The sequence below is a fragment of the Bactrocera oleae genome, chromosome 2, assembly GCF_042242935.1.
Source record: "Bactrocera oleae isolate idBacOlea1 chromosome 2, idBacOlea1, whole genome shotgun sequence".
NCBI lineage: Eukaryota > Metazoa > Arthropoda > Insecta > Diptera > Tephritidae > Bactrocera > Bactrocera oleae.
Window position 1 is genome coordinate 15,556,495 of NC_091536.1, and position 15,628 is coordinate 15,572,122.

The 15,628-nt window shown below is 34.1% G+C and overlaps 1 protein-coding gene across 7 annotated transcripts in view; it reads right to left on the bottom strand.

The window, feature by feature from the left end:
- Positions 1 to 15,628, bottom strand: part of Mhcl (Myosin heavy chain-like) — a 129,157-nt gene that overhangs the window by 92,417 nt on the left and 21,112 nt on the right. The window contains exon 1 of one of the 7 annotated variants that reach the window (XM_070109726.1): positions 1,539 to 2,776. The exons of 5 other annotated variants lie outside the window; for them this stretch is intronic. In XM_070109726.1, the coding sequence (XP_069965827.1) occupies positions 1,539 to 2,564 (1,026 nt within the window). In that variant the 5' untranslated portion in view covers positions 2,565 to 2,776. Of the gene's footprint in view, positions 1 to 1,538; positions 2,777 to 15,628 lie in introns of those variants that run through there. One more of the 7 variants, XM_070109746.1, reaches the window with a different exon arrangement.

The window sequence follows — 15,628 nt, forward strand, 5'->3', positions numbered from 1 at the left end:
ATTGTGGAAGAAAAAAATTGTTTGGCATAAAAAACCTTATCTGAATTCGATTTTGGTGGAGCAGCACAAAAACTTGTAATTCAATTGATCTGCTGATTTCTGATTTCTGATTTTCTGATCTGATTTGGAATAGCATTGAGACAGCAAATCCAAAAAAAAAAGCTCATTTAACGGAAAGCTTGATGCTACTGTTAGAAAGAGGATCTGAAACTGGAGGGGATTTTTGGAAGTGCTAGTATTTGTACCCAAGATGCTACATCTTTCGCAAAAACTTCCTGAACTGATATCTAAATCTTATGTAAGGTTTTTATAGCGGTTTGATATATTCCAGTATAATTTTTGATAACTTGGAATCGAAGATCGAAGAATTTGAACAATAAATCGAAGAAAAGACTGGTAAAAGAAGCAGTCTTAAAAAAAGCTTTTTTTATAAAAGCGGAAGTCCATTGACGCAGGCGTCCAATATAGTGCCAAAAAAGTTTGAGTTTGTGGCTGCTCTTTCTAGAGGTTTAGAGTGCAACAATTGATTGTAGTTCGCTGCAAATGATTTTTACTTTGATCCACATGACCTTTCTTCGACTTCTCACAGAAGTATATGAAAATAAACTGGCTTCTATACTATTACTACTCTACTCATATATGTATGTTGCATGCAACTATTTAATAACTCTTTTATGAGCCTATTAAAAGCAAATCTAGCATTGTTACTACACGGCAACAACTCCAATAAAAACTTATACAGTCCTCAACAAAACGAGCGCATAACAATAATTAAATATACAATGCGTTTACAGAGTAAATATTGATAGGCTTGATGGCACATGTGACCGATAGAGCATAGCGCAAGGCATGCGTCTTCAGTTTCCTGCTTTACGCACTGTAGCGACGTGGCCACCTACGCAATGCAACATACAATCACGTACAATACATAAAGAACGACAAGCATACATATGTGTGTTTACAGTAATAAAACTATATGAACAACTAAGCGAATGCCGGCAGAACAACTACAAATGTATGATTGAAGAGTAAAGAGTTATGATGTTGAATTGTTGGTATGTGATCGCGTCACAATTGATTGCCACAAGGGATTACAAGCATACGTACACATGCAACATTGTCTAACTTTGCAGTGTTGCATTCGAGTTAACGAGTAACAAGCGGGGCGTACGCGGCGTTCGTCTAACGTTACAAGGCGAAAACGGCAATTAAATAAATTAAAACAACTATAAAAGACGAATTGTGCACATAATTTCTGACGTTTAACTCAACTTAACGGTTGGACAGTTTGTGGCACTCAGTAGAGGTAAGTATCAGATTGCTTGCCGCGGGCAAAGCGAAAATTGCATTGACAAACGCAACAAAGCGCGCTGTAAGGGACAGTTTCTTTTTTTGGTAAAAAGAGGTTAACTGACATGTAACGGTAATATTAGATGTGCTAATATGGTATTTATAATTATTTGGGTTAGTTTAGTTGAACCGGTTTATAATTATCTATGTGAATAGTTGACCGGATATGCATTATTAATAAGTCAAACCTGCTGTTTTATAGCCTCATCGTAGCTCTTGAAGACTCCACTATTGGCGCCGTAACCGCGCAGCGCCAACGAACGTTCCCAAATTGTCTGCCAGTTGAGTGCTTCGCGTGTGCTGCGACGCAGCGAGCTGCGAAAGCTGCGATTGCTAAAGGACGCAGCAGTGCCGCCGCTTCCACTGGCGCTGCTATTATTACCGCTGTGACTTGAGTAGATCGACATATTGTTATTGTTGCGCATACCGGCGCCACTATTCCAAGGGGGACGCGCATTCATATTTACACTAGCAGCTGCAGTGTGCCTACGCCCCGTTATACGAAAACTGCGATATTTCTGCGTGCGCTCAAAAGTACTCTGCTGTGCGCTATTAATAGCCGTCATTGAAGTATTTGCGCTGCTCGCTAGACTGTTCTCAGCCGAGTGATCGCCATCGCTGTGCAAACGCATGCGTCGATTAAAGCTGCTCGGCGTGGTGGACGCTGGTGATGCAGTGCGTGCTATTGCATTACGCTGTTGACTTTGCACGCGCTTAACGCTTAACATGGGTGAACGCGGTGTATCGACAGCTTTGAGCGCTTTGGCCATAGCGACCGCATATTCCTTGGAGTGTGCGCTAAGCGTTGGTTTTTTGGCGAGCGCTGGTTTGGCGCCATTAACTTTTTGTGTGATTGACGTTGAGGCGCTATCTATCGTTGTGCGTCCATTTGGTGTTACCATTGAATCGTTTGAATGCCAGGATGCTGAGTTCTCGGAACCACTATCACTAATTGTTTCCGAACTGATGCTGTTCTTACGCGGATGAGACTTTGTAGAAAGCGTTGCATTAGGTTGTGTATGAACGCCATTTTTGTTGGTGCCGGTGTTATTGTTGGCAGCTAAACGCGATTTCAGCGTGCCACAGGCGTGCGCCTTGCCGGTACAGCCTCTATGAAATTCCGGATTTAAGCCAGAGCCAGGCTGTGCCGGCGTCGCTGGCTGTATGGGGGATGCGCGCAGCGTTTGTTCGAATTTTTTCGGTATCAGAAACATTTTTGTGAATTTTGTAGACTTAATCGGATTGTCACTTAGTTAAGAAGTGAGTAGAATTTCGCTTACTAATGATTTTCATACCAGCATTGTTCGATTTTGTTTAATCACCGTTTTATATTCGGGTATTTTGTTGTTATTTGTTTTTTTTTTTTTTGTATATTTTTACCGCTCAGTAATTTAATTTAAGATTTTTAATCGTGATTTTCACTTTACAAATATGGTTTTTTTTTATTTTTTTGTCATTCACTAAAATTCATATATAAATATTAAATTACATAAACCAATATCTTGAGAAACCATACCAACTACGGTTATTACGATTAAACCCTGATAAATAGCTTGCTTTTTAAACCATTTTCCGACCTACACTTAATCACAAAATTTATGCTGTTGAGTGGACTTTCTCAATAATCTACTAGATTTAGCATGATTTCGCCATACAAAGATGACACTTCACTGAGGATATTTGAAGTTAATATACTCGAAATCTCCCTGTGCGTCTGATTTAGCGCCACCTGCTTAGAACATTTTGTTTTATCGCACTGATCTTGACACTACAAAATGTCAAAATGAAAAAATTAAGCAAACAAATAAAGTAAAAAGTAAAAACTTAAAGCAATATCAATTAAATAAGTGAAAACGGCAAAAAATAAAATAAAAAAATTAAGAGTAATGTGGAGTGAGGCTGTCGAAGCCAATCTATCAGAGTTGTAGCGAGCCACAGCTTCGATCGGCTAGTCAAAAACAGCTGTTTTTGCTATAAATCTCCAACGGCAGTGAGAACAGTTTAGACACGTGAATTGACTAAATATAATCTACCCACTTCAAATTTTTGTTGGGCATAGAATAATCTATCTTCGAATAAAAAATTACCATATTCGAATTTTCGAATATATAAATTCGAAATTGCCAGATTCAAATACTTTAAAGTGCTATAGTCTGTTCGTACAAGTAAAATAAGTTTCCTTTCAAGGAAAAAGAAAAAATCTTCTACAAGGTCCAGGCCACTAATTTCTCTGTATTTTAGAAAACACAAAAACGATTGTTTAATTTGAACAGACGGTGTCCCTTCCCAAGCCTTGTCTATCCATTTTATAACCAAAATCGCGACAGAAAACAACGATATTTGAAATAAAAATTTTTGAAGATGCTCATCAATATACATAAATAGATGAGATATTCCTTGTCATGCTTTAGTAAAATATCTCTTATGCTTTCTTTCTAAATAGTAATGTAAAGAAAACGATATCTATACACTTTAAAAAACAATCAGAAAGTAATATTTATTTATTTTGTGTAACCATTGGTATATATGGGTCTATAACATACTTAGAACAAGAGGCAGTCAAAGGAGTGAAGTTTTTTCAGAGAGACATGAAATTTCTACATTCCAAGACTAGTGGAAAATATTAGCTATGGAATTTACAAGATCTTAATTATTAGTTGCAAAAATAAGTTGAAAATTTTTTCGATAGTACTTCACTAATTATTATTATTATTTTTAAATTTCTATGAGCATCAAATGTTTTCAAACAATTTTTATTTGTTACCATGTGGCAATATTGTCACTATGGCGACGATCTGTGTATTGTGGTTGTGACGAAATTTTGTTGCGCTACATAATTTCGTTGCACTTGCACGATTTTACTACTATTCTTCTAACGGTGAGTTTATAAAGTTCTAAAATCACTGCATTTCATTCATGAAATTAGCAAACGCGCCCATTTTATAGTCGCTTGAATTATTCGCATTTTCTTTTATTCCTAAATCCTTTACTTCAACTACATTTACATGTAGCTATTCTTTAATTAATTAAACTTTTATTTTCGCACTTGAAAACAAGCAAAACTACCAAAAGCACCAGTTTATGTTACTGTTGTTGTTGCTGTGTCATTGTTGCGCCGAATTGAATTCGCATTTGTTTGCATTTCTGTAATAGTAATTTAGCAAATTTCATGGTTAGAGCAACAATAGATGGTTTTAATGCGGTTTTGGGCCAACAGCTCAAGCAGAACAGCGCATGGCTAGCGGCAAAAGTGGATGACAACAAGAACAACAATAATAACAGCAACAACAGTAACTATAAGTAAGAATAGCGCTTTTGCTTTCCGCACTGCGTCGAACACTTACATACGTTAATACAATAAGACAATAATACATAAAAATCGCCAAGCAAAAAGGTAAATAGCCAGCAGCTAATAACTCAAAGCAAGCGCGGTGTGCGAAGCTAAGAGCCAAGAGCAAGTGGCAAAAGCCGCTTGCAATGATCATAACCTTGACTAACGGCCAACACCGAATAAGCGCAAACGCACAACGCACAACGCGCCCAAGCGAATGGACATTTGGGTGCATGCATTAGGGTGTTTCTTAAAGAAATTAAATGAACATTTTAAATGACAAATGTAAAAGACTCTAAAAGGAACTAATGTTTATGAGAGATATCATTGCATATTGATATCAAGATCGCTGCGGGTTTAAGAAATCAGATATAATAAACATTAATTTAAGAAACACCCTAATATATACAGTATAATATTATATATATATATCTGCGCCGCAACAATAAAATCCGCCATATGTGCGACACAGCATCATAAATACACCGATCAAATTACGAGCACAACAACAACAAATCTGTGTATGACAAGTAAAAGCTGATAGAAACGTTAAATAAAATTCTAAACATTAGTTACACCTCAAGCAGGCGTACACAAGTACTCAGTGTTGTCACTTGTGGGCTTTGCGGAAATTCTAATAAGTTTGGGCGGCATGAAAGCAACGCGTGGAGCGAATTCGTAAACGATCGTCATTTGCTGTCATACCCACCACGCTTACTACCTGCTCATACACGTGTAATAACTCATTTCAATGTGGTTGTTTGTATATTCATTCACTCTTTGTTACTTTGATGTAAGCTTTGTATGATATAAGTTAGTTATATAAACATTTAGGTTAACGGCGCGCAACGAAGTTGGCGACGATCGGCGCGGTCAGTCTAAGTATTTGTTGCCAAATACATAGAGCGTTTAATTAAAAAAACGGAAATTGAACACTTTTAAGGCATTCGCGAATAGAATGTTGACATTTCTTTATAAAACTGTTGGTAGTTAATTTTTGCTTGGGAAAAAAAAAAAAGCGAAATGATTGACAACGACCAGCGGCGCTCAGGTGGATAACGGATTTAACAATACATATTTCATTTTTACACTTTAAGTATTGAATAATTTAGGGTTTAATTTACCGATATTAGCTATATTAAAAAATTGACATAAATAGAGGTTAAAATGTTCTTTTTAGAACCCTGCTATTTGTTGTATGTACAACCAACCGAAAAGATTTAGAAATATTTTTGTAAATGATTATGTTCAACAATGAAGAGTTGATTAAATGGACTTAGGATCGCTATCCTGATCTTGTCTCTTTTATTGTTCAACCGTTACTTGCAAAGGGAGCATAGTTTAATACGAAGATACAACCTCAACCCAAGTCTTTATAAAATTGCGATTTTACAATCTTCGAAGTTAATATGAGAAATTCAAGATTGCCTTTGCTTAGGCTAGAAATGCCTGTTTCGACCAAAGCCATCCTGCATTTATGCAGTTCGGTGGAAGTACTGGATTGCAATTGTAAATCAGCCTATTGATTTATTTAATTCATTTCACGTAAATTAGCCATAACTTAAAAATAATAGTTCGAAAAATACAACAAAAAGCCTGCCGATATTTTATAGTTTTAGCCAAAATACTATAAGCAACACATCGATCATCATTACTTCACTTTGCCTTTAACTGATTCAAGCTGAGTGATTAACCAATTGGCTCATAAGCAACTTTCAAATCTTATTAACATAATTACATTAATCGTATATCCGTATTGAACGCCAACCTACACTAAAGTAGCGATCACATTGATAAGACTGCTATGCAACGATCTCTTCATAAATGTAAAAAGCCATTGATTTGGGATAGAAGCATTGACCTTTCGCCAAGTTGAAATTAAAGAAAATCTTTACTTTGAAGTTTTTTCAACTTCCATTCGTTAATAAATAAAGTTAACGGAATTTAGTTTCTGATTTTTTAATTAACATAATCATGTGGGTTGTTAAATGCATGGTTACGACAAAATCAAATGCAGTAGATGCTAAAGAGAACACACTCGAAGCGCGCTCTTGCTCTCTGAGGCAAATCCAAGTGCGTTAGTAGGGTCATGGCTTTATTCGATAACGTTGATAAAGTAGTTGTACATCATAAAAGTTAAAAGACCTGCTAATTTATGCACAAACAATTTTAAATATTTAGACTTTACTCTACCGAATCCTTATTAATTAAAGATACAACTTCACCGCTCATTAAATGATTGAAACTTATGGTTCACTCTGAACGAATATATTAAAAGCAGTCAATAAGTTTATATAGTTGTAAACATAAAGAACGTAGAAAAACCATGCGACAGAAACTAAGAGTAAAGTTCAGCCGCATTTTGAAATATTTAAACCAAGTTAACCTTTTTTAGAGATCTTAAATTTTTGTCGGATTGAAGATCACGATGGACAACGCTATGAGCTTTATAGTGATAAGAGCCCGTAAGCATTAGAATTCGTCCACTCTATTTCGAAGAATTAGGTGTATCTGATAACTGAAGTTACTTGCTTCAATTCTACAAGATTTCGAGATTTCATATAGAGAAAGGCACAAGAAAAAACATTAACCTCGGCTGCACCGAAGCTATAGTACTATTCGCAGCTGCATTTTTTATAGCATATGTTAAAAGGGTATAAAGAGATCTAGATCTTTATCTTAATCTGATCGAACAGTTGTATAGCAGCTATATGCTTTATTTGACTGATCAGAGCGATTTGTTCGTTGGTTGTAGCGATGCCAGAGATAATAAGCTATGCCAAATTTTATGAAGATACCTGGCCGAATTAAAAACTTTTCCATACAAGGACTTGAGTTGAATCGGTCAGTTTGTATGGCAGCTATGTATATGCTATAGTTGTCCGATATTGGTGGTTCCGACAAATGAGCTGCTTCTTGGGGAGAAAACAACATGCGCAAAATTTTAGAGCGATATCTCAAAAACTGAGGGACTAGTTTGAATTCAGAAGCTAAATCGACACAGTTCGTCATGCTGATCATTTTGTATATAGATTTATATACTCATATATACTTTATAGGGTATCCGACGTATCCTTTTGGATATTACAAATATCGTAGCAAACATAATATACGCTGTTCGGGGTATAAAAAAAGAAAGTTTAGTGAAGAAAGACACTAATATGAATTCCCGGACTTAAACGATTATAGGCTTGATTTTGTTCGAAGAAGAAGTTACTGGGAGCATTATAAGCCTAACAATAAACTAAGAAGACAATAGCATATGCATAAATAGCCGCAAATAACAACAGAAAATGCTAAAGCAACATTTGAATGAGAAAACAATTAGGTGTCATGATAAAAATCACGTTTTATCTTTCACCCGTTTTTGCACTGCTTTACTTTCGTAGAGCTGGAGACACGCACGCGCCATAATTTCATGCCGAATCGATTGAAATTATACTCGTGTAATATTATATAACACAGGATTAGTGGGCAATTGTCAGCAAACCGTTAATAATATTGGAAAACAAAATGATTATTACAGTTGTTCTATTTTTGTTATTAAAATTGATAACTTGCACCAGCAAATGCTTTCAAAGCGCCGTCACCACGCATCAATGAGCGTGCAACGGACAAGTTGCGAGCATTCTCACACAAAGCCGCGTCGAAAGTCTGAGTCTGCCAGTTGTGCACAACAAGCGCTGAATACTAAATGAAATTTCATCACACAAACGAGAAAAAAATACGAAAACATATAATGGGAACAGAAAATAATAACGTAACAGCAAATTCGTACGATCAATAGCAGTGAAGATCACTAAAATATCAAATGCAATAATAACTAAGGAAAACATTTGCCATGAGACCGACCGACACACGAGTAGCCGACGAGTGGAGCGGAGTACAGTGGTGGGTCAATTGTGGGCAATTGTTGGGAAGTGGTGTTATAAACTTAGCCATTGGCGAATTATAGCCAAGTTGTTGTTGTTGTGATTGTTATTGATTGATTCACGATCTATTGCCATGCCGTGCTGACTGACTGATCAGCGACTTGGACGATCAGTAAATAGCAAAAGGCAAATACAATATTTTTCAAGACATCAACTTAGTAAATGGTATTTGTTGCTAAATGCACAGTACAAAGCGGCAATTGTTGTTGCATTGATTTTTTGTATTATTTATTTATTTTGATGTGCGATCAATACATCAACATGTGATTATTATCTTATATTTTTTGTGTTGCTATATCAAAGGGATTATGGATAGTCAACAGCGTGAATAATATTTACAACGATTATTTATTACGTTACGTTAATGTATGCAGTTATTACGCCTGCCGGGCGTTGCTAGTAAAATTAGCTCCATTTATGATCACACATCCATCATTACATACATACATGTATATATCATATGTACATATGTACGTAGCATGACAAAAGCCATAGAAGGAAAATACATGTGTTTACAAGATATTTTACTATATATTTTAGTTTTTATACATGGACACACACTCGGATGCGCTCGTCACTGGTACGCGCGACAGCTGTGTCCCCACATGAGTTGCCGTTTAATCAAAAGTAGGTAAGGTCGCGCAACTTAAACTCCGATTAAATTGCGCTAATGAGTAGAATGGCGATTTAATGAAAATAATTTTTACTTATGTTTACTTATTATTATATTTTTAGCTCATTAGTGTTTACAAAAGTGCAGTATTGAATGAATTGTAATGGAAATTGTTTCAAAAATGTGACAGCAAGTCTATTTGAGCGCTTAATTAGCAATTGTGGAGTGAAAAGTGTACAGGAAAATAAATAGATTTTATGCAACTATGCATCGATTAGAAGTAAAGGCAGAAAATAGCTGTGGAAAATTTGATCTTATGACTCCAATTGAATCGCAAATTGTATTATATACGAGTATCTATTTTTAAGTACGCGGAGTGAGGAATATTTATTTATAATTATGTTTAATTGTTTAGTTCTAATGAGTTAACTAACTGTTTGTGCAAAGGAATGTGATTAGTCTTTGAACTATTGCCGACTAAACAAATCAAAACAAGCAAAAAACGTTAACTTGGTTGCACCGAAGCTAGAATACCCTTCACAAATAAAGTTTTTCCATACAAGTATTAGATTTTGATCGTTCAGTTTGTATGGCAGCTATATGCTATAGTAGCCCAACCTGAAAATTTGTTCGGATATTATGAAAATGCTGTGGATAATAATTCATGCAATGCATGTGAAGATATCTAGTAAAATAAAAAAGTTTTCCGTACAAGAACTTGATTCTGATCGTTCAGTTTGTAGGGCAGTTATATACTATAGTCGTCCGGTATCGGCGGTTCCGACAAATGTGAGAGAGAAAAAGATGATTGCAAGATTTCAGCGCGATATAAAACATATAGACGGAAGGACATGGTTAAATCAACTCAGCTCGTCAGCCTATATATATTTTATAGGATCTCCGACGTTACCTTCTGGGTGTTACAAACTTCGTAACAAACTTAATATACCTTGTTCAGGGTATAAAAATGACTACTATGATGAATATTGAGTACTAAATTGTTGAATGACAAAAAAAAAAAGTCCTAAATAAAATACTTTCTTATTAGAACTTCGTGCCATTTGTAAAAACAAATATTTTGCTCTCTGTTCAGTGCACACCCTATGGATTACATATTCTCATTGCAGATCAGTTGAAGTGATCATGTCGCAAGCATCTCCCGACAGTGGGTTCTTATAGCATTGAAATAAATCATGGCGAGCAACAGACGGCTAAAGATAAAAATACAAATGTTGAAACTTTCTGACATTTTCGTTTATGAGAAACCGAACAAGAAAAACTCATTATGAACTTTTACTAATCTCCTGCACTGAATGCAGTAGGTGACGTTGGGTTAGGTCGACTAGGGCATTTGTAGAAATCTACGCAATATTTACATATGTATTTCTACACAATTTCTACAAATAGCAGCTTTAGTAAAACAAACTTTGTACTCGATTTGTTTATTTTATGTTAGAGTGCTAGAATTGTTTGTTGAAAATTTGTGTATTTAAAGTTAGTGATTATGAATATATATTTATATATATATATAAATGAATATATGTTTAGACAGTTTTTCGACACTTTTGTCAGAATTCGACCCAATTTTTTTTTTCTTTTTTTAGAGCCGATGATGTTTTTTGTTGATTTATAATGTTTTAAGGGCAGAGTAAGTGTAATTAGAGATCCATAATAATCCATAACCTCAACTTTTTATTCGAACTAAAAGTAATATTGGTAGAAAAAACCTTAATATACGCTGCATCAGAAGAATATAAAAATAATGAACGTAACAAGAACTTGTGTTTGCATTTCACCGAACATTAAATTTTTTTTTTTTTTTAATTTATAAAACATGCTGTTGTTAAGAAATATATTTTTTTAGTTATTTATGAATAGTTTTAATATTAACATAGCATAATTAAGATATAAACCATCCTATCTTTTAAATTGCATCAAACTGGATACAGTGTGCTAAATTTTATAAAAATCGGTTCAGTAGTTTAGGAGCTAACGCTGGAGAAAACGTGAAACTTAAGTTTTATATATATATAAATATATACTTTATAGCGTTACCGATCTTTTCTTCTGAGAATTCAAACTTCATGTTAAACTTAATATACACAGTTCGTGTTATAACAAAAAACACTAACGAATGCATATGGGCAATTAAAAAGTAATAAAATGACACAATCGAAAAATCAGTTAGAAAAACTAATGCATATTTAATGAATGAATTACAAGCACACACATTATGTGTATGAATAGGCAACAAAGTTGAAGATTTGGCTGTAACATACGAAAATCTCAAACAATAAAAGGAAAAAATTCAAAATACATTTTTTATTTGCATAAATAATAGCATTTAACGAGTAGGACCTGCAGAAATTTTAATTTATTGAATAAAGTTGAAATCACAGTTACAGTAGGTGATATATGTATTCATACATATGCTTGTACACACATATATGTATATATATATATACTAAATATATGAAAATGACCGCAAGCCTAAATGGCCGATTTGAGCAATTTTTACGCTGCTTGCTTGAGTTGATCACTATCGTGTAAGCGCAGACAGATCAAACGATCGTGGCGGCGTTCACGTACTTAAAAATGCAAGTTTGACATTTATATATTGATTTGATTTTCATTAGAGTCTTTTCTCATGTATTTGTGGTATTTTTATAATTAATTTGATTTAGCATGCGCGCGTTGCCAACTTTAATAGTGATTTTATGCATATGTGATGTGATTGTAATAAATTTGATATTTTGATGCATTTTTTTCCTTAACATTTGCAGAAATGTCAATCCTAGGGCGACTTCATAAGCATTAAGCAGAGGTGAAAATATTTTCGAAAACAGCTGTCATTATAAAAACGAAATGTTTAGACGCTAGAAAGGTAAGTGCAGGAAATAATTGAAATTAATAATAATAATAAAAAAACTGTAATGGAAGTTTATACAAAGTTTTTATTTTTTTTATATATAATGGGGTATTGTAGTCTAGAAATAAAAAAAAAATCAATTTTTTTTTTCTTTTTATATTTTCAAAGTTTAGCTATTTAAGTATATGTCTACAAAAGGATTCAAATTATTTTTGGAGATATAGCTCTTTTGCTGACCCGGTGTGCACTGGTTCGGTCAGAACTGAAACCATAAACGCGTTTTTCTCGAAACTGGCTTTTTCAAAATGATATCCACGATTTCTCAGGTTCTAATGGACAGATTTAACTGAAATTTTTAGAGAGTTTTCAAGTCTATAAGTCTATGTATGGAACTAGAGCCATATCCCAAAATTTAAAATTACTATTTTTAAAAAATTCGAAACAGTAAAAAAAAGGTACACTTTTCAGTCGCAATTTCGTAAAAAAATTATTTTCAAACTTTTCCTTAGTTCCAGACATTTCGACATTATTCTAAATTAATAATTAGTTTCCTTTTAGATGGCTTGGAGGGCTGAAATCGTGGGTATGGTCAAGCGCCAACTTTTTGAGACGTTACACTTTAGCAGCTGCTAATTTTTGTTTTTACTTTTTTTATATTTTTGATTTTTTAATGTATTCTTGTAATGGTTATAAATAAAAGAAAGCTAATAGAAAAATGGATAGTAAAAATAGTAATTACTTTTTGTACGACACTTCCAAAATTACCTGAAATTCATGCTTCTAGACTAGAATACCCGCTTAACAACAAGGATTTGTTATTTATTCATTTTAAACAACAAAATTAGAAATTAAACTCAAATTCAGCGTATTAACTGGAACTATTCGGTTGTGCTATGTGTTGTTACAATACCCGAATAAGAAGGAAGGGAACATCGCAGAACCTATAAAATGTATGTCGATTGAAGTCATAAAAGAGAATTCGAAGAAGGAACTGAAAGCCATACCTAAAGCGGCCTACCAGAAGTGTTATGAAGATTGGAGAAAAAGGTGGCATATGTGTATCGCCTCTAATGGTGACTATTTTGAAGGGGATAAAATAAATGTTTTTGTTTTATTGAGCCAGTCTCGTTTATACTTGAGCAGAAGGTATATTAATGATGATCAGCGTGATGAGTTAAATCGTTTTAACCATCTCTGTCTCCGTCTGTTTGTATGGTATATACGAGAACTAGTACCTCAGTTTTTGAGATATTGATTTAAAATTTTGCACACATCCTTTTTTCCCCAAGAAGCTGCTCATTTCTCGATATCGGACCACTAAAGCATATAGCTGCCATACAAACTGAACGATCAAAATCAAGTTCTTGTATGCAAATCTTTTTATTTGTGAAGGGTATTATTGTATATGCATTCTATTGTGTAATTTATGTTGTTGTTTTACTTTTAAATTTTATTTATTTAAAATTTTTTTTTATTGCGTATACGAATTTTGGTGAATGAAATCACTAACTTATTTAGCTCAGAAATCATAAACCAATTAAACACGTAATCACTACAATAAGTATTAGAAATGTTTGCAACGAAAATCTCAATAAACACTGTTCTTTGATCGCTGCGGCTCTAGCTACTTTTATTATAATGTTCAGAGTATATCAACTCTAATAACAACAGCAAACACTTTAGAAGCACCGAATACAAACACAAACACAAAGGCCGTCAAATGTAAATTGTTAATCAATAACGACAATTAAAGGGCCATCAAATTGGAGAGACACACAATGAAAAGTTAAACACCGGCCAACGGTGATGATTGCAAACCGATGTCATCGAAGTTACAAAACAAAAACAACAAAATTAAATGCACTACAATTATACAAACACAATGTAACACAAGGGCGGAATATATGATAAAAAAAATTGCATTAACGTAACAGCACAACGCAACAAAGGGCTCTCGCACGCCACTTAATTTCGAACAGAGTTAAAGTTATGGTGAAGTTTAGGAATTTACTTCAAAACAAATTTAATCGGATTTCAGTGTATGTATGGAGTACAACACGATCGGCTTAAGCTTGCGAATCGACCGTGCATAACAAAGTTACCAAACAAACTAAATGACAGTGTTCAGTTGCTGCCAGTTGAATGTGGCAAAGTTGCTCGCTGTTTGCTGGCGACACACCGGCTGTGTTGGTAGTGGTGCTGCGGCTCCCTACCAAAACTCACACAAACACATATTAAAACTATCAAACTTACCAGAGTTGGAGTGGCGATCGCTTATTTTAACACCGTGGAGCCACAATGTGCGAGTATGATTTTTACGATACATATGTAAGCTACGTACACAAACATATCTATATAAGTATATGTTTATGCACATGTAGTTGTGAGAGCACCAACTCTCTGAATTCATACCGCTAAAGATATAAAAAGCTGGGAGTTGCGAGAAAAACAATTCAATTGCAGCAGAAGAGAAACAACAACAACAACAAAAAGAACATAACCCCAAGCAACAATACATCGAGACATCGTTTCAATTAGCATTGCGGCAATTATCGCCTACTGTGCGACGCGTTATGCGTAGGAAACAGCAGCAACACCACCAGCATTTACAACAACAATAATTGCAGCAGAGTGTGGAGCACAATGCGTTTGCGTTGGTGGCGCATAGCACCGACGTTGCGGTGGTGTTGCCATACTGCCAGCATTAAATAAATGTTTAAAGTAGTTTTGACAAAGAAAAAAATTAACGGAATCAATATAAAATATTATATAATAACTTGTTTATTATAACTAAATTAAATAGAATAAAGAAATATATAAAAGGCGTAAATTTTTTATTTAACTAAAAACTAATATTAAAAAATATGTAAAACAAATAAATTTAAAGGTGTAAACTAACACAAATTAATGTTTCTACTTTAGATTTATATATTTAAATCAAAACTTAAAGTTAAATCTTTGAATTTGAATTAAGTTTAATTACTATACAAAAAACGCGGTATAAAAAAATATAGCATTTGATTACTAAATTAAAGCAAACTTAAATTGAATATTTAAATATGTAAATTTTAAATTAAAAAAAAAATTTAAATAAAGTTACATATGTAAAGGGTTTTCCAATAAGAGTGATATGATTAAAAACAAAGCAACACACTAATTGTGTAGGAAATTCAAATGTTTTATTTAGTGTGAAGTACAATCGATATTATTAAGTTCTGAATATAACATCATTCAAATGGCCTCCACGACAATTTTTTTGCAGGCACGAATTCGATTAACCCAATTTTCGAGTACTTTTTCCACTAAATCAAGTCGTATGTCATGAATAGCACGTTCAATATTGACTTATAAAGCTTGAAAAGAGTCTGGTTCATTGCTAAACACTAATGACTTCAAATATCCACACAAGAAATAATCTAATGATGTTAAATCACAACTTCTTAGAAGCCCTTCAATGTCACAATTTCTTGAAATTATCAAATCTCCAAACTTTTCTCGCAATAAATCGGTTGTTGTAAGTGCTGTGTGGCACG